This window comes from Peromyscus leucopus, chromosome 4 (genome assembly GCF_004664715.2).
Source record: "Peromyscus leucopus breed LL Stock chromosome 4, UCI_PerLeu_2.1, whole genome shotgun sequence".
Lineage (NCBI taxonomy): Eukaryota > Metazoa > Chordata > Mammalia > Rodentia > Cricetidae > Peromyscus > Peromyscus leucopus.
In genome coordinates this window covers 90836672-90864259 of record NC_051066.1, presented here as the reverse complement: position 1 = coordinate 90864259, position 27588 = coordinate 90836672, and the positions used below count along the sequence as shown (strand labels likewise).

General features: G+C 42.0%; 1 protein-coding gene across 12 annotated transcripts in view; it reads left to right on the top strand.

The window, feature by feature from the left end:
- The window catches only part of Meis2 (Meis homeobox 2), a 213360-nt gene that overhangs the window by 5388 nt on the left and 180384 nt on the right, over positions 1-27588 (top strand). For all 12 annotated transcript variants that reach the window (XM_028875781.2, XM_028875776.2, XM_028875775.2 and 9 more), the window contains 5 exons: positions 406-547; positions 1247-1297; positions 2443-2493; positions 3257-3406; positions 13196-13310. In XM_028875781.2, the coding sequence (XP_028731614.1) occupies positions 406-547; positions 1247-1297; positions 2443-2493; positions 3257-3406; positions 13196-13310 (509 nt within the window). The remainder of the gene's footprint in view (positions 1-405; positions 548-1246; positions 1298-2442; positions 2494-3256; positions 3407-13195; positions 13311-27588) is intronic.

Sequence of the window (27588 nt, the reverse complement as noted above, 5' to 3'; positions counted from 1 at the left end):
TTGTAGGGGGGGAAATTCAAATAGTGTTCCCTGTCCTGGAGGTCAGGGTTGGGTGGCAGGCACCTCTGGAGCGAGTAGTGGGATCTGGATCAACTCCGAGCTCTAATTGGCCGGGCTTTTGGTTATTTCATTATACCCTAACTGGGTCTATGTTTACTTGGTGGGCTAAAGTGGCCGGGGGCTTCTCGGGGCTGATCTGAAAAGACCTATGAACCAAGGGAAAAGGCCAGGCTGTTTCCTTTCTGTTTGTGGCCCAGGCTCGGCTGATTGAGGGTGTAGTGTGTTGCGTGCCTGTTGTATTAAAGAAAGAATGCAAATCCTCCAAACTTGTTGATTACAGTTCTTGCTCCTTCCCCTCTGCACCCCGTCTCCGTGCGTGTGTCTCTGCGTGGCGCTGCCCGTTAGGCACCCGTTGTTTCCTCTGTTAGCACTGGTCTTTGAGAAGTGCGAGCTGGCGACCTGCACTCCCCGGGAACCCGGAGTGGCCGGCGGAGACGTCTGTTCCTCCGACTCCTTCAACGAGGACATCGCGGTCTTCGCCAAGCAGGTCCAACCTTCTTGACCCGCTCACCCCCACCCCCCAGCAGCCCTTCACCCTCCCTCCCCTTTCCTCCGAGCTTGACTTGAAAGAGGAGGAAAAGGCAGGACACCCGATCTGTTCCTCTGGCCCAGTCGCCGCTCCGCGCCTCCTCCCCATCCCTTAGCCTGGAGGCGAATTGGAAACGGAGATAAATATGGGTGTTTGTTTTTCCCCCCAGCCAGGAATACAGGGGCTCGACCCTCGAATTAAAGTTGACCTGCTCCTAATCTGGGGCTTGGCCTTTTCCCCGCCTGCAGCTACTTGAACAAGAATTGGGGAGAGGGGCTGGGGGGGACCTGGGAGTGCCCCGGAGCAAAGGAAGCAAGGAGCCTGGAGAGAAGCCTACTCAGGCTAGGGAGGTGGGGAGACCCACCTCCAGGTTTGGCTGCAGAAGAGGATTCTGAGAATCCGCGAGCCGCCTTGCCTTCCCGGTTACAATTGGAGTGGGGCACGACTCTCCCCACCGACTCAGGCCCTGATGTTACTCCACCGACCCCACTCACTTAAGACATCAATCTGTTTCTTGGATTTTATCAAAGCCCCTGCCCTCTCCTCTGCCCCTGCTCTTCCAGAGTACCCGCTCCCTCCATTCAGATCAGTCGCCCGACAGGGTTTTCTCTTTTAATTGGGCTGAAGATTCATGCTGACTTTCCCTGCTTCCTATAGGTTCGCGCTGAAAAGCCTCTTTTTTCCTCAAACCCAGAGCTGGATAATTTGGTAAGACTCTGTTTCTTGCTTATTCCCAGCCTCGGACACATCCCTAGCCCAGAGTTGCACTCATTTGCCCCTGGAGCTCCAGGGAGTTGCCGTAGAGCCCTCTTAGCGAAGCACAAGGGAAGGGACCCATTTAGAGCTCCTGCGGGGTAGTAGGGGCCAGCCAGGGGCAGTATGGACCTCGAGAAGCCCACCGAGGCAGCAGCGGGCGCCGCGGCGCCGAGCGGGCGAGTGGGGATGCTTCCCAGGTCTCGCCTCGGGAGTAAGCGGAGAGAGGGGAGCGATTTCCTCTGTGTGCCGGGGAAGTCGGCCGAGCCCCAGGCTGCTGCCCCGAAGGAAGTAACTGCCCAAGGCGGCTGAGGGCGGGCTAAGAAGGGTTGGGGGTGAGGGGCTATCCCGCGCAGGCCACTTTTAGGTGCGATTCTTTTGCTAATTTGCAGGATTTCAATATTAAAAGTACTTAAATCCTCTTTCAAAGGCCCTGCCTCCCCATTCATCTAGAGTATTTCCTTCTTCTGAGAGGAGGCTTGCTCCGGGTTTGCTGTTTTAAAAAGCCTTTCTATCCAAAGAAATGGTTCCCCCCTCTTCTCCTCTTCTCTCCTCTCCTCTCCTCTCCTCTCCTCTCCTCTCCTCTCCTCTCCTCTCCTCTTCTCTTCTTTTCTCTTCTCTTCTCTTCTCTTCTCCTCTTCTCTTCTCTTTTCTCTTCTCCTTTCTTCTCTCTTATTTTCTTGTTTTATTCTATTATCTCTTCCCCTCCCCCTCCTCCTCCAATTTGACCTGAGGTGGAGGGTAGGAGGAGCAGTAAAAAGAAGACAGACGGGTAGAATAAGAAGACCTAGTGGGAGAAAACCAGCCCTTACCAACAGCACACTGTGAGAGCTAGGGGAAAGAAATAACTACTAAGGCCACCCCTTATACTGGCTCCCACCCCTGTGGCCAATGAGGCAGAGATGATCAGTAATCATTTGGTTTTCCTATTTCTTGATGTGTGGGTTTTGCCCGGCCACCTGCTGGTTTCTTCTTCCTCTGTCCAATTCCCTCAGCACACCCCTCTTACACACACACACACACACACACACACACACACACACACCACAGATTTACAAGTCCCAGAACCCTAACTCCATCCTCTTAAATTTCCCTTTCAGATGATACAAGCAATACAAGTACTAAGGTTTCATCTTCTGGAGTTAGAGAAGGTAAGCCGGAAGCAACAGTCCCCATTTTGATGACCCCCACATCCTCTCAACCAGATGACTGGGGATGTTACACACCTCCGGGATGAAGGATTACTCATCTGGAGATCTTGATCATGGCCCTATTTCCCTCCTTTATAGACTTCTCAGCCCAGGGGCTCAGAGGATATGGGAATCAGGGCAGCCCTGCCTTTTAAAGCCCCCCACCCCCAGGCATTCAGGATTATTTGAAGTACAGCAGAGCCGTTTGTATTGCTGCACACAATGTCTACTTGTGTCTCTATTAGCTCGGCTTACCCTAGGCCCAGAGTTCCCACTGGGTGCAATCAGAGGGAACAGTCGTTTTTGGGGTGTCTTTGCATTGATGCATAGGTCAACCATTTCCCTAGGAAACATACACAGCACCTTGCTTACAAAAATCACACACGTCCCCAGTTCTAGTATTTAAATGTTTCTGAGATATTATCAAATCATATTTTCTTCTTTGCTCTCCCAGTCTGAACCCAGTTGCTTCCAGTTCAGTTTCGGTCTTTATTGTCACTTGTTGCTCAGGGAGGGGAGTCTCTGAAGAATAATATCGATTGCCACAGTTGCTCTATTGTTTCCTTGCCTTCAGCTCTTACACCCCTTAATTAGAGTAAGTTTGGAAGACATTACATTTGTGGCTCTTTACAAATGTAACCCTGCAACCTGGTATTCTTCCCCTTTAAAAATGAAACCCATCAAGACAACATGAGCTGAGCCTCCCCCCTGACCCTCCTCCTAGGTGCACGAACTGTGTGATAACTTCTGCCACCGGTACATTAGCTGTTTGAAGGGGAAGATGCCCATTGACCTCGTGATTGACGAGCGGGATGGAAGCTCCAAGTCAGATCATGAAGAGCTTTCAGGCTCCTCCACCAATCTCGCCGACCACGTAAGTGTGCAGAGCCGGTGGAGTTCCCTGAAGGCCACTGGGCAAAGCATGTTTCTAAAACCTTGTGGGATTGAGCTCACTTGTTCTGTGTTTTAATGGTTCGGTCGCTTTTGGAGTTTGCTCTCCTTGTCTCACGACCAGTGTCATGGCCTTTATTTTCATTTCCTCTTTCTCGAACCCTGTCCTTAGTTATGTTGAGAGTCCAAGAACTAAGGAGTGGATAGAATGATTTGGGCTCTTAGTGTGTGAAGTTTCCTGGACCTGGTGACTTGGGTGTTAGCAAAAATCTCTTTGTGGTATGATGGTCTCTGTCTTTTCTGTTTTCTTTCTGTGTGTAATCAAGGGGTCAGAGATAGCAAGAGACAAGACAGTTAGCTGGAAGGAAAGCTGCTGTGCGGGCCTGGCCAGGGGAGGGGGGAGGGGGAGCCAGAAGAGAACTGGGAAATGGGGGCCTAGTGCTCTCCCAGAGAAGACAATCCTGAGAATTCCTGGCCATTTTGCACCACATTAACAATAAAAGGAGTGAATGAACACATTACAATTCTCAGGACTTTTTTTCTCATAGAAACTTATTGTCAGAATATGGACTTATTGCCAAGTGCCTGAAGCATCTCTATAATAAAAGACAGCAACCTTGATGAACCAATTTTTAACACTGTATTACAGAAAGCTGAAGGGAATTAAGACTGAGTAACCATAGGTTAGTAGTTGCCCTTCAACACTCTAACAGCTGGTGACTGAGGAGGAAGAGTGTAGAAGATGCCCGGGGATGTCAAACCAGGAAAGGAGATTTCTATTCTCTCTGTTTTTAATCCTATATTGGAACTGATGGAGGGAATGTGATGGGGGAAGAAAAAGCATATGTAGTGATACTCAAAATCTGAAGAAGAAGCAAGAGAGGGGTTGCAGCTGGCAGGGTTGGTAGGGAAGGCAAGAGCGGTGGGGTTAAAGAGTAGGTGTGAATAGCAGTGTATCTGGGGGGACTCAAGCCAGGAGGTAGGGAACAGAGTGTCTATACATTCATTTGAACTCACAACCTAGATGATACAGGCCATAGTCTGGATAACTTCATGGGTGAAATATTAATTTAACACTTCATAGGAGCTAAACAGGCATTGAGATTTGAAGGTAGTTTGCACTCCCCACCCCCAAATTCCTGAGTACGAAGAGGAGTGAATTGAGCTACCTGAGGAATAATAGCTTTTCTGTGAGTTCTCCTCTCCCTCTATCAAAAGTTTTGAAAAGAAGCAGCCATTGATTTTAAAGATTAACCTTTGCACTATGTGAAACAGCAGCCTAAAAGTTGAAGATAATGAAAGGAAACCATAGCATAGGATGTCCAGTTCGGATAGAGAATAAATACTGTGCTGCTAAAAGCTCCTGCACTTGTCTTTATCATCTGTTTCAAGGTGATGGGGAAAGTGGTCTGGGCTTTGTACCTTGCATGCATTAAGTGAAATCAAAAAGGTGTAGCAGCTGTTAGAAGTTCCTTTGCTTCTCTGTGTCTACAGTGTGTGTTCTTGTGGTCCAAGAGGAGTGCTTGCTTCCTAAATATTTATTTATTTTTGTTCTTTACTTATTTTCATCACTTTCTGTTTTTGAGTTCATATGCATTTGTATTATGGGGGTGGGAACAGAGGGGTATGTATCCACGCGGCTTCGAGCATGAGAGGTCCCTAGTTCCTTCTGCGTCAAAAGCTTTTTCTCTCGTGTTATTTTGTGGGATTGTAACTAGTTGGTTTTCTACAACAGTTTCTTGACAATGGTTTTTTCTGGTGGATATATGGAGTTAGGGGGTGCTGATGTTTACGTAGAAGCAATAAGAGAAACTAGGCGTTGTAGATAGAGTATTGGCTGATCTACAACGCCAATTTGTGAAGCTAGCGTAATATTTAAATACAGACTCAAGAAGGAGGTGGTGCCTAAGAGAATAGTGCTTGAATAATTTAACAATCATCATCTTTGGATAAAAGAGTCAACTGTAGCATTTGTTGCTACCCTTTCAAGCCCCCAATCAAGTAAATATGACAACTGATTTATTTTGAATCCGTGAGGGCTTGCCACCTCATTGGGCGTCAAATTTAAAGCCTTTTATTTCCTAGAGATCTGAACTACAGCGTTTTTTCTTTAGCCCCCTGCTATTTGTTTTGAAATGAAGCCATAATTTGTTCCACCAGCATACTGAGTGGGGAATGGAGAGGTCTGCCCCATGCTTGTGCTCCATGCGGGACGAGAGAGAAATCCTTGAAGGCTCTGCAACATTTTAGGTACCAGAGGCATATCTACTGCATTTGTGCCTAGGCCACCCCCTCCTGCCCGACAAAGGGCCTCCTTCTAAAGGTTTCTCACCCGGTCCTACAAACTTGTCATCCCTCAACCCCTCAGTCACAAGAGAGGGAAAAGACCACAGAATCCCTACCTGAAAGTGATGTAAGGGGGACATTTTCAGCATATAAATGTGTCCAATTTGAGTCATCAGGTTTATTTTTTTTTCATTTGCTTTGATATGCATATTTAATGCCTTGCCCCAGGCTGGATCTCATTTGCTGCACGCTGGTGCAGGGTGATGATCAGCCACTTCAGAAGGACCCAGACAGCGTGGTGTTTTCTCTGTTTTCTCTGTTGGCCCACTATTCTGATCTACTGAGCTACTTCGAGGTTTTATTTGCACATGAAATGCCGTGAGCAGTTCAACTTATTGGCTATGAATAATGACAGCTAAAAAAGAAGTGTAGTTTCATTTATTGTGTGCCAAGGTTTCTCTTGTGGAGGTGACAGTTTGTGACAGCTGTTTGACACCCCAAAAACACATACACCTCTATCCTTATTAAGTGGTATCAAGCTACACTGTGCGTGCGTGCGTGTGTGTATGTGTGTGCGCGCACACGTGTGTGTGCGTGTGTGTGTGTGTGTGTGTGTGTGTGTGTGTGTGTGTGTGAGTGAGTGAAGAGGGAGCAGGCAAGGAGAAAGAATAAAAGAAAAAAAGAAAGACTAACTTTGTAGTTCTGTGCAGTGAAAAGCATGAAAGAACTATCAAGGGCAGAATATTAAGCGCCAATATAGTTTTTCATTTTATTAACATACTTGAAAACATAAATGAATGAAGGTTGTTGACTGAATAAATATCTTCAAAGCTATATATTCTCAGCAGACGTTTAGGAATGACTTTTATGTACTATTACCGGGTATTGTGCTAATTTTGTATTCTATAATGTCACATAAGTATTCTGATACGACATAGATGCATTACAAGGAGACCCGTAGTGGTCTTGCGTTCCATTCTTTACATCCAGTGAGGATACTGGATTTGTTCATTTATTATTAACAAACACTATGTGCATGATGATAAGGGCAAGTTTGGAACCAAAGAGAAAATAAAATGTGCAACTTTGGTTGTTGTACTGTGTTAAGTCAATTCATGAGGGATGCTAATTTTTTAATATTAGGATGTGTTTTTATCTCCTACTCTTACTATAGCATAAGGATAATTGTAGGTAGCAAATGGCTATGATAGTATTCTTCAAAATACTGTTGAGGGAAAAATAGATGATAATCAAAGGCAACTCCACTGTGTTTTCCAGCTGCAGCTCATGCTAAGCTTCCCAGACATTCAAATTTATCATGTTTAAAACAAACATGTCAAGAAAGCATTTATTTTAAGTTTCAACTTGGAAACTGTTGTAAAATAATTATGTTTTTCCTAGACTGTTGAAGTACTAAAAAATTGGTAATATCCAAATTTTCTATTTTATATAATGTGAGATCAGCTTTTTAGATATCGTATAGACAAGTATGTATCATCATAATATTTATGTATAAAGATATCATATATCTTTGTATCAGGTTTGCATGACCAAAACATACTTGTTTGAAATGTATTCTCCTGATTACACTTGTTTGTAGTGCATATTGGTATATAGTTATACCACTCCTGTTTACAATGCCAAACAGCTCTATTTTATTTTCTTTGAAAGAATTAAGTAAAGAAAATATAGTTATGTGAATTAATATGAATTGGCAGGTACCTTAAGGTTGGCTGGCTCTGATAACATCATAAGTAAATTACATTTTATTTTCATTTCTGGGCTGTAGTTTAAATGAACATATGCTGCTATTGTTTTTGCATTTCTGAATATGTCAAGTATATTTATGTCGATACATTTGTTGTTGTTGTTGTTATTTTTTTAATGGGTTAGGTCAGAGGAGAGAATCACCAGGATCTTGCTCTTGACAGAAAATGCTGGTAGATAAATTCCATTATTACTTAAAAAATTAGAAGTGAGGACAGAGTGAGGAGAGGTTTGGGTTTGAGTTCTTGGCCTATGGAAGATGAAGGAAGGATGATGAGCTTTGATATTAGCATTAATAACGGGTGATTTCTTTTGTCTGTTAGTTTCTCACACTGAAGTGTAATATCAGGTGTTAGCTATGCTTTACTCAAAGTCTCTGGGACCCAATGTTGGAAAGTTTTACTTTGGAACTCAGTGTCCCTTCTTAAAGACCCTAATGGAGGACATGGCTTTCTGTTATTTGTTGCTGCTGAAGTTTCTGCTTGTTGGAAGTGTTCCTGTTTATTTCTCATCAAGAATTTCTACATCATTTGAGTTATTTAGGTTATGCAGTTGGTGTGTCTTCAGTATCACTGTGGAAGGGAAGTACACTCGGCAATCACATAGACACTCACAATGCTACAAGAAAACTTGGTGTTATTTGACGTCGTTGTCTTGGCTGTTTACGTACGGAGTAGTCTATGGGATATCCCAGCACATTTCAAAATTATACAAAGCATTTTATAACACTCCTTGCAGTAACAAATGTGTTTCCGTCTTCTTCGAGAGAGTCCACCACTCAATGGAGCAATCATTTGCAAAGAATGTAATCCTTGCATAAGATGTGCCTCTGTGCTCATTCCCAAAGACTGATGTAGTGGTGCAAATGTTGAGGCAAAATCTCCAGCTTTCTTTACATTTTTAAAGACTCTGGCTTCTAGCCGGGCCATGGTGCTGCACACCTTTAATCCCAGCACTCGGGTCGCAGAGGCAGGCGGATCTCTGTGAGTTCGAGGCCAGCCTGGTCTACAGAACAAGTTCCAGGATAGGCTCCAAAGCTACACAGAGAAACCCTGTCTCGAAAAAACAAAAACAAACAAACAAACAAAAAAGGACTCTGGCTTCTAAAAGTACACACTGTTATCCTGAGTTCTTGGTCAACGTCATAATCAAAAAGTTGAAATTCCAACATTTATCCCAGCCATACCATGAACATTTTTAACGTGTGGACTTGAATGCCCTGGGATAAGAGTGCTCACATCTTTTTAAAAACAATTCTGTCTACACTGTTAACTAGAACTGAAAAGGCCTTAAAGCCACAGGACATAAGTAAGTTCATTTTAACTGGAAGTATTGACACAAATATATTTCTACCTTTTGTTGTTTAAATGTGTCAAGTCAGATAAGTCTGTGTGCCTCCTCAGCTAATGAACATGTCTTTGAATGTGTTTTCTGTTACTGTGTAGCTATGAATGTATATCTTCAGTTACCTGACTGTACTTTCAAGCTTCCTATGTACTTCTTGGCTCTATGTTATTTAGTTATACTGGTTCTAAAAAAAAAAAAAACTATTGGTTATTTTTAAAGTACTTTTCAAGATAGACATAAGTAGACATGACCTTGGGAATTATCTTGTGTGACTTCAGAATTTTAAAGAGATAAAGGACATCAGTCCAAAAGAACAGTCAGGGAAGAGGGAAGCCTTCATTCGCAGTCCCATCACCTGTTAGAGGTGGCCCCAAGAGTTGATTCTCTCCTTCTGTCTTCTCCTCTGTCTCACTTGCAGGGAATAATTTTTCATATGGAGTCTAAAAAAAGTGAGCTCAGATTATTTTTGTCAAATCTTAAATACAATAAATGGCTCCTGTTTCCTCCTTCAAGCCTAAGACGTTTTACTTTTACGGTTTTATTTAGAAACTCCTGCACATTTTACCCCAGTGATCCGAGGAATGAACTGTGCACTATGGGGAATACTTGGATATGAGAAACACTACCAATTGGCCAGGACTTATTAGGCATTATCCTATAGGCAGGACCCTCACGGAAGTGCCGTTCTGGTTTGAAGGGTAATTGCAGCCTATCCTCAGCCTCAACAAAAGCAGTGCGTAGAGGATTTGCTTCTTGTGCCCAGAGACTCCTGTCCTCTCTGTTCTCTTTTCTAGATTTAGCAAAATTCAATGATGGTGCTAAATCAATTTTTTTTTTTAACTTTCAAGGGAGAAAACACTGGCAGAATTGTGTTTTCTAGGGGAAGCCCTGTGCAAATGAGAAGCCAAGGAGAGCAGCCGAGCGCTCTCCTGTGGCCCCGAGACTACAAGCTCTGCCCATATTGTCTCTTGCTTTTATATTAATTACAACTTGCATTATCAGCTGCGAGTCTGTAGCCCAGCAAATAGAAAAAACTGCCCCTGGAGACGGAGCTTCTTGTATCTATTTCCCATCCTCCTATTGTGCACTACTCGGTATTCACTGCTTTTCTCCTGGTAACACTGCTCTTTAACGCAATTATATAGAGAACAAGGGGAGTACCATCTTTGACTCCCAATTATTAAAGCCGTTGGGAATAGAAACATGTTCCCTCCTTGCCCTGGGGTGTCTTCATGGTACTTTTGGCTGGAGAACAGGACATGTATTATGGAATGTGTATACTCGAGTTCTCATCTACACTGATGCATGCAGAAATCAATTCTCTCCTATTTTTGTATATACGTCATGTGTTTTTACATGCTTTTGTATATCACGCTGGTTCAGGACTCACTCAGCTTCTGCTTATAATTTGGCAGAGGGCCAGGTGGTTATTCTTGAAGGATGCAAACTTGGAAACTATCGGAGGGGGGCAGGGTGGGGGAGGAGGAAACTGATACGTACAAATATTTCAATCTAAGAAAAACCCGGTATTATGGGTAATGCTTTATGTTGTCTTTGTAGGTTGTGTGTTTTTTAAAAAAATTTTTTTATGACCACAGAGAAGTTTTTGTTTATATTGCTCATATTGCCCATGTTTGTCTTTATGTATTATCATATCACTATGTGTAGCTTTATATAGACATCTTAGGGTGAGTCTCTACCCCAGAATGCCCAGAGGGACCTGTTTGTCCATCCTTCTTCAGATTAGATGACTAGCATGCTTCAGTCCCTCCACTGAACATAGCACAAGAGACACCAAGGAAATGTGACACTTTCTCAAGAGAGTATGCTTTTGAGAGGTGAGGAGGAGAAGAGGGAAGAGATAGGGGAATGGTAGATAAGAGAACTGGAGAAAATTTGGTGACCACATTGAAAGTCAATGACCTACCTTGGTTGGGGGAACCTATTGTCCTAGTAACGTTGACAAAATGTGTCTTTAGAAGACACTTTCTCCAGAAAGCCACTGAAAAAAAGATACTAAATTGTGAATTAATGAGGCTTGACTTTAAAGTCCAGCCCAGGCCTGGCTGAGAAGAACACAGTCATAGTGCTTTTCAGCTCCAGGAATTGCTTGTACAAGAAACCCTCCCCCCCGAATCATGCCAGTGCTTAAACAGAAAGACCTGTCCCAGCTCCATCCGAACGATTATATAATAGTGTTGGATGACATTTGCCTTCAAACATCGTTGAGGTGTTAGTGGTTAATTATTGTAATTTTCATGAGGGGTAAGGAGCTTTTATAGCAGCCAGCTAATAAAAAGCCTGCAGTGCATAAAATTAACATCACCGGCTGTGTACACTGGAGAAAGTTTAGTTAGGGGAAAGTGTCCTGCGGACCACGCTGTTGCAGAATAAGCACACGCCACGCTTCTGTCTCTTCCACCCACTTCTGTAATCCTTCTAGCTTCTATTTGATCACCAGCCAGTAAATATCTGACATGAAGAGACTGCAAAGCAACAGACAAGTTGGTCTAATATAGTCTATTTACTTTCACTTCCTAATCAATCTTTCCTTCCTTCCTTCCTTCCTTCCTTCCTTCCTTCCTTCCTTCCTTCCTTCCTTCCTTCCTTCCTTCCTCCTCCCTCCCTCCCTCCCTCCCTCCCTCCCTCCCTCCCTCCCTCCCTCCCTCCCTAATGTCTTCCCTCCCTTTCTTTCCTTCTCTCTTTTTTGATACAGGAGCTCACTGTGTAGTCGAGATTGGACTCAAACTCATGGCAATCCTCCTGCCTGAGCCCCCCGAGTGTTGGGATTATAGGCATGTACTACCATGCCCAGCTAATTCCTTAATCCTCTTTTTCCATCACATCTTTATTGTAGAGATTTGAACCTGAACTATATTTACAGTCGTGATTTCTACTCAAGGTCTTGACTTTGGGTCGATGGCTTGCCTGGTGATATCGCCAGCAGCACTGACATTGACACTCTTGATCTCAGAGATCTGGATCATGTTATCATCTGCCAAAATTCAAAATATTAATTTACAATCTGCTTATAGAAGATCTATGGGTGGGGGAATGTCCGTTGCTGTTGTTCCAAGGAAGAGTATTTCCTTCATTTATCTTATTTTGGTTTCTGGTTTTATTTTAGTAGCATTATCTACTGTAGGTAAATTACAGATTTAGTCTTGAGGAAAATGACAGACCGACTTTTTTCCTAATAAACTCTGTGTCCTGGTATCACAGCAATATTCCTTTCACATAGCCAAGTGGTCTGTAGGTGGCCTATGCTTGTTCTGAATTATTGTTTACCAATTCCAGTAAAAAGTGCTGCTGCACTCGGAGGGGTTGCTGTATCTTTAAAATTTTGTCCTGCACAGTCTACTCCAACCCCTAAAGAATACACTTGCCTGTAGGTCCACAGGTTTAGTCAAAGTCATAGCACATAGGTGACAAGTGTACAGCTTTGGCCCCAAGGCTGCTGTGTTTCATGTGTGGTTCCTGCTCTCCCTGTCTGCCAGAGGAAATTCCATCTCTTGCCTGCCTTCATGTGGTGCTGATAAAGTCCTTCCTGTACATTAGAATTCCTGTTTCCCTTTAAGCTACAGAGGTAGTATTGGGAATGATCAGGAAAGAGGAGGGGAAACAGGAGACGAATATATTAGCAAAGCAGCTGAATCTGGTGCCTCCTGGTTTGCCTTGCAATCCTTTGGATTCTTCCAGAATCCCCTGTTCAGTAGCTTAAAGCAAAAGTCTCAACTTGCTTGCAAAGTGGCAAGCAGCCCACGTTGGTTTCATTTTAAAAACTATCGTTTGTGCAAATTAGAACAGGGTTTGGTGGTTTATGAGATGGTGATGCCAGGATTACTATTGCTTCTGTTGTTTACACAATCTACCTGTTGATAACTAACATTCAGAGAGCTCAGACAGACCATTTTAGGGCAATGCATTTAAAAGGTGTAAGGGGATGTCCCACCACACATTGTTGGTCCTGTGCTCTTAGGAAGAGAGTGTTGGATTTTGTAGAGGCTCATGTTCTGTGGATTTTGTGTCTGAGAACACCAGGAGAATGTGTCCTGGTTATAATAATAATTAAAAAAAAAACCCAAGAAAGACACTTTAAGGCAGTTTTCCCTTACTTCTGAAGTTAACTTTGCTGTGGCATAAATCTGCATATAATAGGATGTACACACTTAGAAGAGCTATGTCAGTTTTAACAAATGTATATACTGATGTAACAGGAAAAGATGGCATAGAATAGCATGCCTGTGGTCACTTCTGAAAATACTAATATGTACACATTTTTTCTCTCCCTCTGTGCCTGTCTGTCTTCATGGTTCCTCATTTATGGCTCAAATGGTAACTGTGGGAAAATTCCTTGGCATCCTGACATCAGAACCCTTCATCCTGGCGAGACCATGATGATGCAACCTCAACTCACTCAGCAGGCACCCCGGGACCCTCCAGTGGGGGCCATGCTTCCCAGAGTGGAGACAACAGCAGTGAGCAAGGTAAAAAGTTAAGAATTTTCCTTGTGCAAAAGTAGGCATGACCAAAATAACTTTCACATTTCACAATATCAGTCCATGTAAACAGGAGAGGGGCAGGTAAGGATGTAGGGAATTTACCAACTGCTTGGTAGGAAGATGGGGTTCCTCTTGTTACTTTATTTAAAGACTCAGAATGAGCTATCTAATCTTTAAGTCCACATTACAATAATAATCGATTGGTTCTGCCAATTCTCTTACAAATGTGGTTATCTACACTACTTTGGTGTATATCAGAAAGACAGACCTACCTAACTGCTAAAATCCAGTAGTGGGAATTATACTACCAACAGGATATTTGCTTGTAATATGTACTATAGAAGTTCTTTATAATTAAAGCAGCCATGCCTCTAAAGCATGTAAGATGCAAAAATTTGTTCTTATTAACTCCAGAAATACCAGTCAAGGTGGGGGTGGGGTGGAGAGATTTATACAGACTCTTGTTTGGGGAAGATGGATTTGGAAATTCTTCAAATATTGCTTGTCCCTGCTTCTATGCAGCTGACATAGTGACTTTTGTCCCAATTTGAAAAAAGATAGAAGTTCAGAAGGTGAGGAGGAGAAGTTCAGATGTCAAGGAAGCCTTCTGCACTTTGGAATGAACTTTACCGTTTACAACAGAGAGCAGTCATATATTGGTAGGGATGACGCTTCTGTGGATAAAATGATCATTTAAAGGAAGATGCATTATTGAATGTGGTCCAGGAATGTATATAGATTTTACTTTTTAATATTTTACATTAGATGGTGTCTGATCTCTTAGGTCTATTTTATCTCTATTATGATTCTGTTTATGGCCACAATATTTAAGCATTAGACAGGCTTCCAAGTCAAATACTGTTTTACAGCTTGAGCTGTAATTATACAGGCCATTTCAAAGGGAGTCATTGGTGTCCTGTGAGTATCTACCCTCCTCCATGTTTCTGGCCAGGGATTTTGGACTCCTGAATTTCCAAGTGAGTCTAGAAAACTGGCCTTTGTAGGATGTCTTTTACTTGTAAGGGAATCCTGTTTGGAATCTGTCTTTTTAAACATGTTGTGACTCACAGATGATGCACTATCAAATGGCAAGCTATAGAAGAACTTGTGAGCTATATGTATATTGGTTTGAGGGCATCAGTTGAACTGTTTGTAAAATAAACTTCATTATAAGATATTTTGAAGGTATCGTGTATGTAGATTCAATAGTGGATCAACAGAGGTTGAGCTGTGGTTCCAAGTGACCCTGGGTCAAATGCAGAAAGCTTTCAGTCCTTCAGTCCTCCCCACTGCCCCAAGTTAGGGCAACACAAAGGGTGAAATAGCTATTAATAAAAACAAAACACCCTCAACATTGCAGGGATGGGGGATGGGGGTGGGGAGAAGCAGACTTAATGGCCTAATGAGGCTATCTTCCAGAAACTTCTCCTGTGTGAGGCTCCCTCTGACCTTTCACTTGGCTCAGGAGCCCAGCGCTTCATTTTTCACATTCTTGCAATTACGTTAACGCTTCAAGCATTTCTGCCTCCATGTCAGCTAGCGACACCAGGCATAACTCAACACTGTGAGTTTTTCTCTTCTCTGTAGATTCATTAACAGGTCACCAAGGTCCCAACTGAAATTTAAAACTGACTGGTTCTGTTGGGTTAGTTGAGTTATGGCGAGAGGGATAACAAGAAGGGTGAGAGAGAGAGAGAGAGAGAGAGAGAGGAGGTAGGCGAGAAAAAGATGCAGGCTTTGGAGCGGGGACTAGCTACCACAGCGGACAAAGCAGCAAGTTTTATCACTTTAGTCAGTCAGTTTTGTTTTATTAAGGGTTTTTGGTCAAGAAAGAGAAGACATGTAAGGCATCCTCTGGGGAGAAACAAAACACTGAGCCCCCCTTGCTGTGGTAGCCGCACCCACTTATCCCTTGCTGAAGGATGTGATCCCCCAAGCATTTTGTTCCTTTAATCATATCTCTGTGGGATTAAAGAATGGACACGGGGGCTTATGCATGTGAGCACTAGGAAGGCTGTCTCCCCCACGTCCCCCTCAACTGTGGTAAAGTTGGAGAGAAAGTGGGGAAAAGTTATTGTTTCTGTAAAATGGAGACTGTTCCTGCGAAGAGAATTTTTCTACCTAGCTCACTGTGTCAGTGGTTAAAATGCATACATTAAGGTGTTCAGGGTGTTTTGTTTTGTTTGTTTCTGACAGCAGACCCTAAATTTTGAAGGCCAGACTTAAGTATGTTTTGCTCCCATAATCTTTTAAACATGTTTTCAAGATATTTTGATACTTTGTTCCACCAAAATGCTCTGAGTAGCTTTCAGTGGGAAAGATTAATTATCTGCTTCAGGGCAAAGTCAGCAGAGGTATTGACTGAAATCACATATGCTTATCATAGGTTAGATCTTAGGGTTGATGTAGAATGGAAAACCTAGGAGGGAAATTTATGTTCTTCATATTAAATATATCATAATGTTTCATTGGAATCTAAGTTTGCAGTTCACAAGAGACTTCCTTACTTCTTCAGAATTTATTAGCACAACAGGCATATGGAAAACTGTAAAACGATTCAATTTCAAAACAAATTATGATAAACAGAAGAAATAGGGATGAATTGTACTAAATACAATGTTTTCATACACATTTTAAATTAAACTTTAATAGCCATATGCTATAAAACAATACATGCATTTATGTTGCTTTGTAATTTTTTTGTGAATATTTTTACAATAATGGTTCTTACAGATCTTTACTTTGGAACCTAAAAACACCTTGTTTGTGACCTGTTATTGAAAAGAGCTATCGTAACACAGATGAAAGGTTATCTTTTCACGTAGGTGTTTGCATCATAAACTGAAAGGAGGAAAAAAATGAGATTTTTAATATCATAAGAAATGAACTTGGGAGATTTGAAGTCTGACTGTCTTTCCAACCACACACTAGTCAATTGGGTAACTATGAAGCCGGCATTTCATTCACCGGGTTCTCTGTTTTCAAAAAGCAGCCAAAGGGAGTGCATTTGTCTTGTTAGTCGCATTCCAATGAGGAAGGAAATCTGGTTTTTCAAGGGTAGAATTAGGGTGCAGACTCCAGAGCTCGGGGCAGTAACTGCCTGCCTTTGTGCCTGACTTCCCGTCACTAAAATGGGGTTTGATAATACGGCTTGGGGTCCCTGGTTCTGTACCTACTGATTCTGAAGATGCTTTGTGTTCCATGTGTGCCTTGCCAGAGTGAAGCCTACGCGGCAACCTCCTTGTTCCTAGAGCTCTCTGAGAGCCTTAGATAAAAGGCACGGTATATATACAAAGTATTATTATTATTGATGGGTTTGTGTAACTCCCATTAACGCTGATGGGAGTTACACATGTGAATTGGCAGGAGAATAGACCCCTCAGTGTTTAGAGCACATGAAATTTACATTTTTTCCAGTGCTGTAATTGAGATGTTGACAAATTGGAGAATATTGATGAGCCTTTGTTTTAAGTATTTCGTGCCAAGTTTGTTTTCTTTTTCCTGGTTTGAACAATGGTATGAGTTCAGCAGCAGTGAATAAAAAGGGTAGAGTAAAGATAACTTTGTATTTCAATATTTTGATGTGCCAATATGAAATAAATTGTCTTAGGCAAATGGAATATGCTGTTTTAATCATTAGCTATGCATGAAAGAAAAATTGATGTTGACATCTTTGCTGTAAAATCGTTGTAATGGGGCCTTCCTTACAATTCATTTTTGTAAAATTCATTTTGTACATTTTGCAGCAATTGAACAATCCCTGCACTGTGAATAGGCAGGATTCCCAGAAATACCGAGACAGTTGGCCCAGTAACTGCTGAGCTCACAGTGCACACCACACACACGTTAACCATACTGTTGCCAGACCCAGATTAACCTAAATACATGAACATGCTAGCATCTATATCTGTAATCGTTCAAGACCCTGGGCTGTACAAGCCAGCAGGGTTCCCCTTGACTTTGCCACCAGACCCATCCATTGATGTCACCATCTATCATCCAGGCAATGAGGCTAGAATCCCACAGCTAGATATTTATTTAGTTATTATACAGTTATTTAGCAACCATAGTGTTGAAATCTACAAAAGTCCCCTTAGAAATGAATGGAAGCCCTTACAGTCAAGCATGCGTAAGATGTCATGATACTTTTGAGTTTACACTGTGTTGCAGTTAGGAAATAACATTTAAATAGTCCAGTTATATGTTTAAAGGAAGAAGGGGGAAACCCACTTACTGAGGGTCCTGAATATTCTCTGCTGGGATTTCTCATTCAGTCTAGGAAAACTCTGTCAATGGAATGTTTTCCTAGTGGCGGCAATCTCTTTAAAATAACCCTAAATACAATATGACAGACGCCATCTGCCATCATCTTTTGCTAGTTGCTTTTAACTTTTATTTTTCCTAGAGTTAAGTTCACCCCAAACTGGTCACTAAGTTATGATAAATACAGTAGCATCTCTTTCCTCCTGATTGTTACCATCATTTTTTTTCACTCCAACTATAATTGACAGTTGGACATGGCCAGAGAAGAAGCTGTTCTATATAAAATATTAATGTGGCATTTCCTTTCTCCCCCCTCAAAAAAAATTAAATAAAAATGAAAGCCATCCTTCAGTCGTCAGCAAACATTTAGGTATGTTCTGCAGAAGTTCTTAGGATGTTTTAGATAGTCGCCATGAGAAATAAAATTAAAGTCTTCTAATAAATACTTGCCCTAGGATCATGTAACAGTTGCCAATAAATGCTTAAAAGCTTGCTATAGTTGCTGTTAATTTTAAGTAATTTCATTCCTATATATATCAACTTACTTGAAAAATCCAGAGTTGGGATTTCCAGATTTTTTTTTTAACTTAGTCATGTAAAGGGATGTCTCCTGATGCCAGTTGGAGTTTAATTTAGAGTAGTAATTAAACTTGAATACTGCCTCATAAACAAAAGATAAACAATAAACCAGCCACGTTCCCTGCTGTTTCATAGCTTTCTTTCCCAGATGTTTTAGCCTGATAATTTTTACACAGTGAACTACCTAACATGGAGTTTTGTGGACAGAGGTCGAAATGCGTTTCGTTTTTTTCCCTCCTTTTTCTCTCCTTTTCCTCTTTTTTTCAGCAATCCTCTTTTTATTTTCCTCTTCTAAAACTATCACTTAGGGAATTTCCCATCATTTATATATATTTAAGTTCTGATAACATAAGTACTTCATGTAGATGTGTTTTATAGATAACTACAGTTTTTTTCTTAGATATCACACATTGATTTTCTTTCTGAATTAATCTGATCTGCAGTGTCTTTCACCCTTAGAAAAGGAACACATTTTCTCTAAGTCAGAGCTGGAGGACAAGTCAAAGGAAAGGCAGGCTTGACAGTGAAGAGTCTTTTTTTACTCCAACTCTTCCCCTCCCATCCACACACCTTCACCCTCTCACCCTCTCCCGGGACTACTGTGTGGTTGTGTTCCTCTTTGGGTTCTGAGGGTGTCTCTGTCCAGTTCTAGATCCTTCCACTGTCAGCCATGATCTTTCTGATTGTCAGGTACAAGTGGGCTGTTCAGTGTGGAAGCCATGTTATTGTCACTGGGTGGGGTAATTACTGAAAGCTGAGAATAGCTGCATTAAGACAGGGGGATACTTTCATGATCCCATTAGCATAAGAGTGGGTAAATTATTCATGCCAAGTGAGGATTCTATGGGGAAAAGTATAGTTAATGCACAGAGTTTTTAAATGTATCCCTTTCTGCTCTGAGACTAAATTCTTGTTGGAATCAGTTCTCAGACATTTACGGGAAGGCTCTGGTGGCGTGTTAGATGCAGCGCATGTCTCTGTGTTTGCAGCGTTCTCAATAGAGACCATCTGGCAAAGATCCAAAAGGTGATTAAACAAAATGATCAGCTCTTGTTGCTGTGTTACATGTCCAATACTCTGGATTAAAAAACATGACCCACGACAGTCAAGCTAACGTCATGCTGCTCCCCTCCCCCTCCCCCTCCCCTTCCCGTATAAGAATTCAGATGGCCCACAAATGTGTGTGCCATCTTTGTGTCCTTATGGCCCATAATCATGAACAGGTTGTGCAAATGGTTCTTTCTGTAGCACTGTCTGTTCCAGCAGCATAGAAGCATTTCATATTAATTGGGTCAGTCTAATATTCATATTGACATGGGGAAAATTACTAAAATTTATTCTTATAGCAGACAATGAATATGTGTGCTTTCTGCCACGAGGGGAGTGAAGTCTGACGACTGCTTGTGCAGCTGATTAATTTTTCCTAAAACTGGAGGAAATCAAAGCATGGAAAACTGTCAGTCTCTAGAAAGAGTGCACAACCCTTTATAACTAAACAAAATGGATGGGGTGGGGGCTTTGGGGGAGCGTGTGGAAGGGAGCTCTGGTGTTAACACCATAATCAGGGATGAATTTACAGTGCCATTCTGAAGAGCCCTCCCTCCCCATAAACAAGCTGATAATCACAGGGAAGCTGACTTCCAATTAGCTTTCCCTTCCCTCACCCAGATCAGCATGTTTATAAGTCTTCCTTAAGCTTGGATGTGTCTCTGCTGAGTTGCTACAGCTCATGTCAAATTCGAAAGTTTGGAAATGAAATGTTTGATTATGAGGAACTGCTGCTAATAAGCAAGGTAAATTCAACCACTCATTTCACGATGGCGTTAAGGTAAAAATGCCAAGATTTGTGACTAAGGGACAGATGTATCTTATCTGTGGGGTTTGCACCAAATGCTGAGCAGAAATATAAATTGAACAAACCAGACATTGTGAGGAGTGATTGAAGAAATATTGAGATGAAATCTTGGAATGAAATATATATGTATATTTATAACAATGCTGCGAATTGCTTACATGTCTCATTTGCATGAGCCTGAACTGTGATTTCATTAAGGGCAGTGGAAAGTATGTCAGCGAAGGCATTCAGAATACAACACTATTACTCATTAGGCTCTTCGGAGACTAAGGCTGACCATTTACTATTGGGGAAGTCTATGACTGATCGCCCAGGATGCATTTTAGTGCAAATGTCAAGAGACGATAAAGCATAAAGCAGAGAAGGAAAACAGTCTCAAAAACCACTTGAAAACATCATCATTCCCTGTCAGTCGCCCTTTCGAAGGGACTGGAAAGCTGTAGGTGAGAAAGGCGGAGGGGCAGAGGACTCAAGGAGGGGAAGTGTGGTCCCCTAGAGTCTGTGCCGAGCGGCAGATGAAAGGGACTTGAATAGCCTTGGGGGTCTTAAGGCTATTATAGGGCAACTCAAGCTCTCTTATCATGCTGATTTTTCAATTGATTTTTGGCTGAACAGTACTTGTTGAAGCCCTCCAGAGCATCAAACACAGCCTTATGGCGCTATACATTGTAATACACATGTTCTCTTCCCCCCCACCCCACCCCATTGTCTTTGCTTTGGAAGATCAGTCTATAAAAACACCACATTACCCGTCCTCCCCCTTTTCCCCTTCCTTTTTCTGCCTGCAGGGAATCTCTTCAGATGGTTTCTGGGTTGGTTTGTTTGTTGTTTGTTTGTTTATGGGAGGGGTTAGTGGGAGAGCTTGGTATTTATCTTCCCCCTGCTCACATCTGTCTTTAATTCAACCTCCGAAAATATTTCTTATGTCACAGCAGACAATGTTTTTCAGCCACTTTAACCTACTAACATGTATCCCTGTGTTGTTGGAACAATCCACTCCCTTTCTGGTGACAAGCAAGAGAGAAAACTGAAATTTAGCTGCTTGCTAGAAGGGAAGTGAAACCTGTAGTCGGTATCCCTGCTGAGCAAGGAGTCATTGGAAAGCAGAAGTCCCTCATAGGGAGGCCACGAGGGAGACCTAGCAGGAGTGTTCCCTTGCTGGTCTTCTACCCAGGACATTCTTAATCTGACCCTCTAGCATCTCCCCCTCCATGAAGTTTTTCCTGTCTGCCTAGGCATGAGCCCAGTGTTAGCTCTTGTGTACTCCATAGCATGTCTGTTTCTGTCGGAGCATCTTCTCCACCGTCCTCTGAGGATGGTGTTTGATCCCTAGTTTCTCTCTCAGCTCTTCTGAGGCAGGGCTACCATCTACTATCCACTCAGCCATGCTCTCTAGCAGTCATGAGCTGGCTTTTGAGTCTATCAACAGGACCCATAGACATCACCTTCTTTTCCTTCTCAAGGCAAACAAATTAAGGAAAACTCCGTACCTATGGCTTCTGTGATGTTTGCCTAGACATACATGAGCTGTTAGCAATGTACCTGTGCATCTGTTGCAATTTGATTACATCTCTTAAGGGACAGAAGACAAATTTTAAACTAACATTCTGTGTATTCATTACTGCCTTAAAGGAGCTGAAAGACATATAGCTCAAACTTAGAACCCTTTGGTTGATAATAGGTCTTCAAAGTTGAAATATTTCTCATTAGTGCTTTAGTGTTGTCTTTAACTGTGCACGTGGGGTCAGAATTTGGAGATAGGATTTCTTCTTCTGCTGCTGTCAGAGAGAGAGAGAGAGATTGGGGAGAGAGAGACTAAATGGTAGATCTCATCAGGGAGATTCCATTATATGTGACAGGGATTTCCCTATGATGACCTGTTTATGATGGGTCTTTTAGAGACATCACTAATTTTCACAAACATTTAAAGGAAGATAGAAGCCATTTTTAGTCATCCTTGGGAGTAACACACACACACACACACACACACACACACACACACACACACACACATTAGTTCCTTATAAGTAGCTTTCAGGAAGTATGCTTCTTTTCATGGTCCTTTCCATCCGCCCAGGCTGAAGTCAGGGATCTTGCACTGTAGGTCAAGAGCTCTGTACTCTAAGGTCCCAGTTGCAATGAAAGGGAGGAAGGCCTGGGAGGCAGACTTGGATTCAAGCCTCTCTCCTAGTTAACATGGGCTGGGTAACATGAGGGAGCACTACCATGCAGGTTTCCCTGGAGGGTATGTTAAATGAGATTATACAGCCGAGGCATAGAACAGAGCCCACCAACAGCAACACTTGGTTCTCTCATTCTCCCTCTCCCCTGTCCTGTGCTGACATTAGTTAGCTACAGACCTTGGATACATTGCATCATCTTTTTGGTGTGTTACATAATCTTTGGTTACTTGTCCTCCTCTAGAAGGTAGATTGGACTTGGTGATCTTGTAGAGTCAATCTCCGGGCAACTAGTGTTTCCATCCATATTTATTATTTTATTTTTATACTTTATCTTATAGGAGACTGGTTAGAAGTTCTTCATCAGGGATGTAGCATGAATGTTCTATGTCCTTGATTTATGACATGTAACAGGATAATATTCTGTTTCTTGCCTATTAGTTCAAGAGAGCTTTTTCCTTCTCAGTTTATCAAGAAAGTAAGTAGGCATGAGAATTTATTTTATGGTTAATGGTGACGTGACAGAAATCATAGGTAGGGCAGCTTAGGTTGTAGTCTTGGTATGTGGCCTCCTGTAAACACAAGCAGCTTCCTCCTTGTCCTTCATCCACTTGGGACTCTTTCTGCCCCAATTTCTGAACTTCCCAGGTGGACTAAGACTCAAAGAGCATGACAGCAGGTCAGACTATCCATTCTTACTCTCCAACTATTCCAAATTGTTCCAGAAAATCTCATTAGTGATCAGAGATTTTCAGAGTTAAAGTTATTTATCAAGTCCTAAAGTCAAGACTGATAGTTCACATGGATCTGTACACGATTACCTCTAGTCTGTGGCTTCTTAATGTTTTTCTACTTGTGGTCTCTTTTGACCTGAGAAACTTTTATGTGATCCCTAGATAAATAGGTATATGAAATATGCCCACAAATCAAGTATTTACTGCTAATAAATCATAAGAGTTTTATTTTAGAACAATTCATATATATGCATATATTTTACCATTTAGTAAAATGGAAACAAATTTACACATTTATAATGTGGATGTGTTTATTTTTACATAAAAAAACTAAACCTGACACTGCAAGACATAGAGCATCCTCAGCTTTTTCACAGATAATCTATATTTTCAATGTAAAAATCAACTGAGAAGACAGCTTCCAAGAAATGAAAAATGGCACAAGCATAGGGCCATTTCCGAAATCATTGGAATTTCTGCCCTAATTCTAAGCCAAAACTCAGTACATAATTCTTCCTCTTGCACTGGTGCTTGAACCCACAGCCCCTGCATGCTAGTCAAACAGTCTATCTCTGAGTTACATTCCCGGCGCTACAATTTTTTTTCTGGTTTGTTTTAGTCAAAGTCAAGACAGCTACTTCAAAACACTTTTAAAAACCAAACATTCTATCTAACACAGAACAATCCAAAGACACACCAATTTGAGGCTTACATGCTGAGGAATGATGGTAGGAAAGTATTAAAATTCTTTTTTATTCAAATTTTCCACAAACAAGCCATTATGTTTCCATAAGAGCAGAAAACCTTGCACATACAGTAAAAACACTGTGCTTCATAGCTTACGATGGCCTCCAGTCTGAGCCGAGGTGTTTCAGGCACCCACAGGTCGATGTTGCATGCATGCCCTGATGGCTTGCAGGCTACAAAGCAATCATGCTGTGTATTCAGAACCAAGACCCAAGTGCAGCTGTGGAATGCAACATGGACAAGCCCCATCAGGAGCATCTTGGATTTGTTACAAGGTTGATTTTTGAATTAAGTTTTGGTCATTGCAGGCTCAGCAACCTTTGAACAGTGCCACATTTTTGTGACCCGCACATTCGGTTATGTGACCCCATGTTGAGCTGTGAAGCACACAGTCTTGGAAGCTGTGAGCTAAGCAATGCAATATTTGCTTAATTCAAATAGTTATTCCTTATTCCTTTCGAACCAATAGAGAGAGCAGGTTCTGCTGCTTCAAAACCAAGCATCTGAAAAAGAACTGCTTACAAAAGGAGAGTGAGGAGTACAAAATTTCCTACTTCCTCTTCCGACTAATATTTTTAACAAATGCCACCCACTAAAGAGAACTTCTAAAATCTCTATGTACCTAAGGTGAAGTGATAGGTTGCTGCTGATGAGAGCTTGTGGAAATCTCCTCCTGACTGATTGCCACACGTGGAGGTTGATGTGTATCTCTCTCCCTAGCCCTTAAGACCTTAGCTACGCATGTGTTATTTAAATTCAGGGCGCAAAGATCTTTATCAAGCAAAGGGACTCAGGGCATGAAAGTATGGAAATCATTGCAGCCCCTGCCTTCAGCATCTGACTATCTACAATAAGCTGGGGGTGTGGGGTGCTATGGCAGATGCACAGATAACTCCTACGATGCACTCGTTCATATGCAGGGGTCATGGAATGATGAGTTCAGAAAGACTGGCTGATGCTTAAGGAAAGAGATTGGTGTTGAGAGAATAACCATCTTTGAAGCTGGTGGAAGGGAACTCTCCTTTGACCCTGCTACTCCCAAAGGACTGTTTCTCTGCCTGTTAATTTCCCCACCTGTAAAATGCGACTAAGAACTATTTTGTAGGGTAGTTATATAATTGACATACATTGACTTTAAAATAGTCAAGCTTGGTAAATAATGATAGAATGCAAAGAATGCTGTCTTCATTCATTCATTTATTGACCATAGAATTGGATCAAGTAAGATGTTTGCTTTCCACAGCAGGGCTTTATTGCATAATTTGGGAATGCAAATAAATAAACAGGCATGCTTCTGGTATTACATTTAACATGCAGGTTGTAATGTACTTTAAAAAGAGAATGATATGCTCTGAAATATTTATAAAAGGCTTCACAGAGTTGAGGAGGCTTTCGGTATTTCCTTGATGGCCTTTAATGGTTATCTTCAGGTGAATAGAGTAGAGAGGAGACAGGGAACAGGTAGAGCAGATGAGAAAGGCTCAGAAGGGTGAAGCCATGGATATGCAAAGAGCAAGAACCAGACTGGACTTGCTGTTTATGAGAGCATTTACAGAAAAAGCCTGGCTGGAGGATCCGTGAAGCCGTCATATATCTGACAAACTCGTGCTTACTCCTCTGAAGTATCAAACATACCCAGTGATGTAATGCACATACAGGCATGGAAAAGCAGCGTGCCAGGCTGACCACAGAAATGATTTCTAGAGGAAGACCCGAGAATCTGGATTTTTAACCCAGACTTGGGGAAATCCTGGTCTGGGACATGGGGAATGCATTAAAATAGTTTATGCAAAAGGAGGTTATGGTGAGATTTGCTTTTTGAATTAGCTCTTGCAGACTATGGAGCTTACATATGAGGAGAAGAAAAGCAAATCCAGAACGGGAGTTAGTTGTCTAGAAGCCACAAGAAGCTTGCATCAAGCCAGTGGCAGCAAAGCTGGAGGAGAGAACTGACAGAAAGATTGTCTGGAAAGGAGTGCAGAAGACATGGCCCAGGATGGCCAGCGTGCCTCTCCCTTGGTGGAGAAAGCAGACAGATACTCAGGGCAGCTTTTGGTTTTTATGCCATAAGTTTTGAAGTATGGACTTGTGTCAACCAGAACAGACCTCCTTAGCCCATGCAGAGTCTTTGAAGTATAGATGTGGGGTGCATGTTTGGGGAGGAATAATTCTTTCAGGGACATAGAGTATTTATAGGCAATGTGGCCTCACATGGTTAAACACATGGGCACTGGCATTGGCTGGCTGGCTCGCCATGAAATCCTCACATCTGCTGCTCATTGTGGGTGAGTCTCCCATCCTCTGCTCTGCAGCTAGAGGGCAAGGGTGATAAAAAGATAATTAATTTGATAGATTTTGAGATGTAGGGCTTAAATATTGCAATTTATAGACAATCATAGTTCTGTGTTTTATACTAAGTAAATATTATACTTTAAGAAAATATAAAAAAATTCACTCTTAAAGTAGTTAAAAAGAGACATTATACGACAGAGATCACCATGAGGATCCTAAAACAAAGTCCTGCATTTATCTTTAGGAAAGGAAAATTATGGCTGTTACTGCCCTGAGCCCTGCCCCAGGCCCCAGAGCCCAGCTCCACTCGAAAAGGTTCTGCCCTCTGAGCAGCTGCTTCTCCTCATGCCTCTGGTGCTACACTAACACCCCAGAGCTTACTTACCTTCCTGCTTGACTGGAAGATTCTTGAGGCCAGTTTCTCCGTCTTAAGCATCTCCTTCCTTCACACCCTTGAGGCCGTGGTTAATGTAGAAGGCCTTTGATAATAATAATCTTTATTTTTATTTTTTGAAAGGGAATTGGGTCCATATTGTGTGGGGCAATGAATAGGAGGCTTAGTGCTTGGTTTGGTAGGTAATAGGGACCTATTGAAGGTTTGTGAATGCCTAGTGACATAATCGCCTTCCTTTTGAATGCCAATGACCAGTTCTCCACTATGTCTTCCATGGTCAAAGTAGCAGACCTGTATGCTCCCCTGAAATACTGTCTGTTTGAAAGAGTAGATATTCTTTTTAGTGAAGAAACACATTTCCAATAGCCAAAAAAGAAAGAAAGAAAGAAAAGAAAAGAAAAGGAAAGCTTTGATATTCTCTCCGGAGTAATCTAAGCACTAAAATGATTGTGCTTCACATAATTCCCTTGAACATCACCTCATTTCAGGAATTTGCATCTAAAGACATACTTCTGTAAATGTTTATAGTGTCGTAATTATTAACACCTAGAAATGGCTCAACAAGATGGAGTAAATATCTATCTTCAATAGTTGAAAAATTATGGTTCCTGGGATATTTAAATATGCATTACCTTTTAAAAAAGAATTTTGCGGTTAGAATGAAGTCTGGGTTAAAGCTGGGTTTCCTCTAGTGTAGGAATTTTCAGCTCCCCTAATTTGCTAATGTGCATTTTAAGTCTGCAGTGGGTAGAAACCCAGAGCTTCCCAGATCCACTTACCCATTAAGATGGTTGTTCACATTCCCTCTGGGGACTAATCGCCCTCGGAACACACTCTGGGATTCACTGCCCTCCCTCCGTTCTGCTGCCTTCACTGAAACCCACTCAGACAGAGCTAATATCCTAGGGAGTCTTCTCTCGTGTTGTATTTAAGAGGTGGGTCAGCATGAGCTCAGGATCAATTTTCAATTGTGTAAAGAGCAATTTCCTCCATGGTCAGAAGTCTTGTGGACTTCAGCTCCTCTTGCACAGAGTATTCTCTGAAGCCAGCTAGCCTTGTACTTACACTTCATTGTATCAATCGATGTGACTGGAACAGTTCTTGAGTGTTTGATTCAAAGGAAGCACATTTGATTACCTCCTCTCACATGTAGAAATGAAGAGGCCTGCAGACTTGTTCCTGACATGAACTAAGTGAGGGTTAGCCTGAAACTAGCACA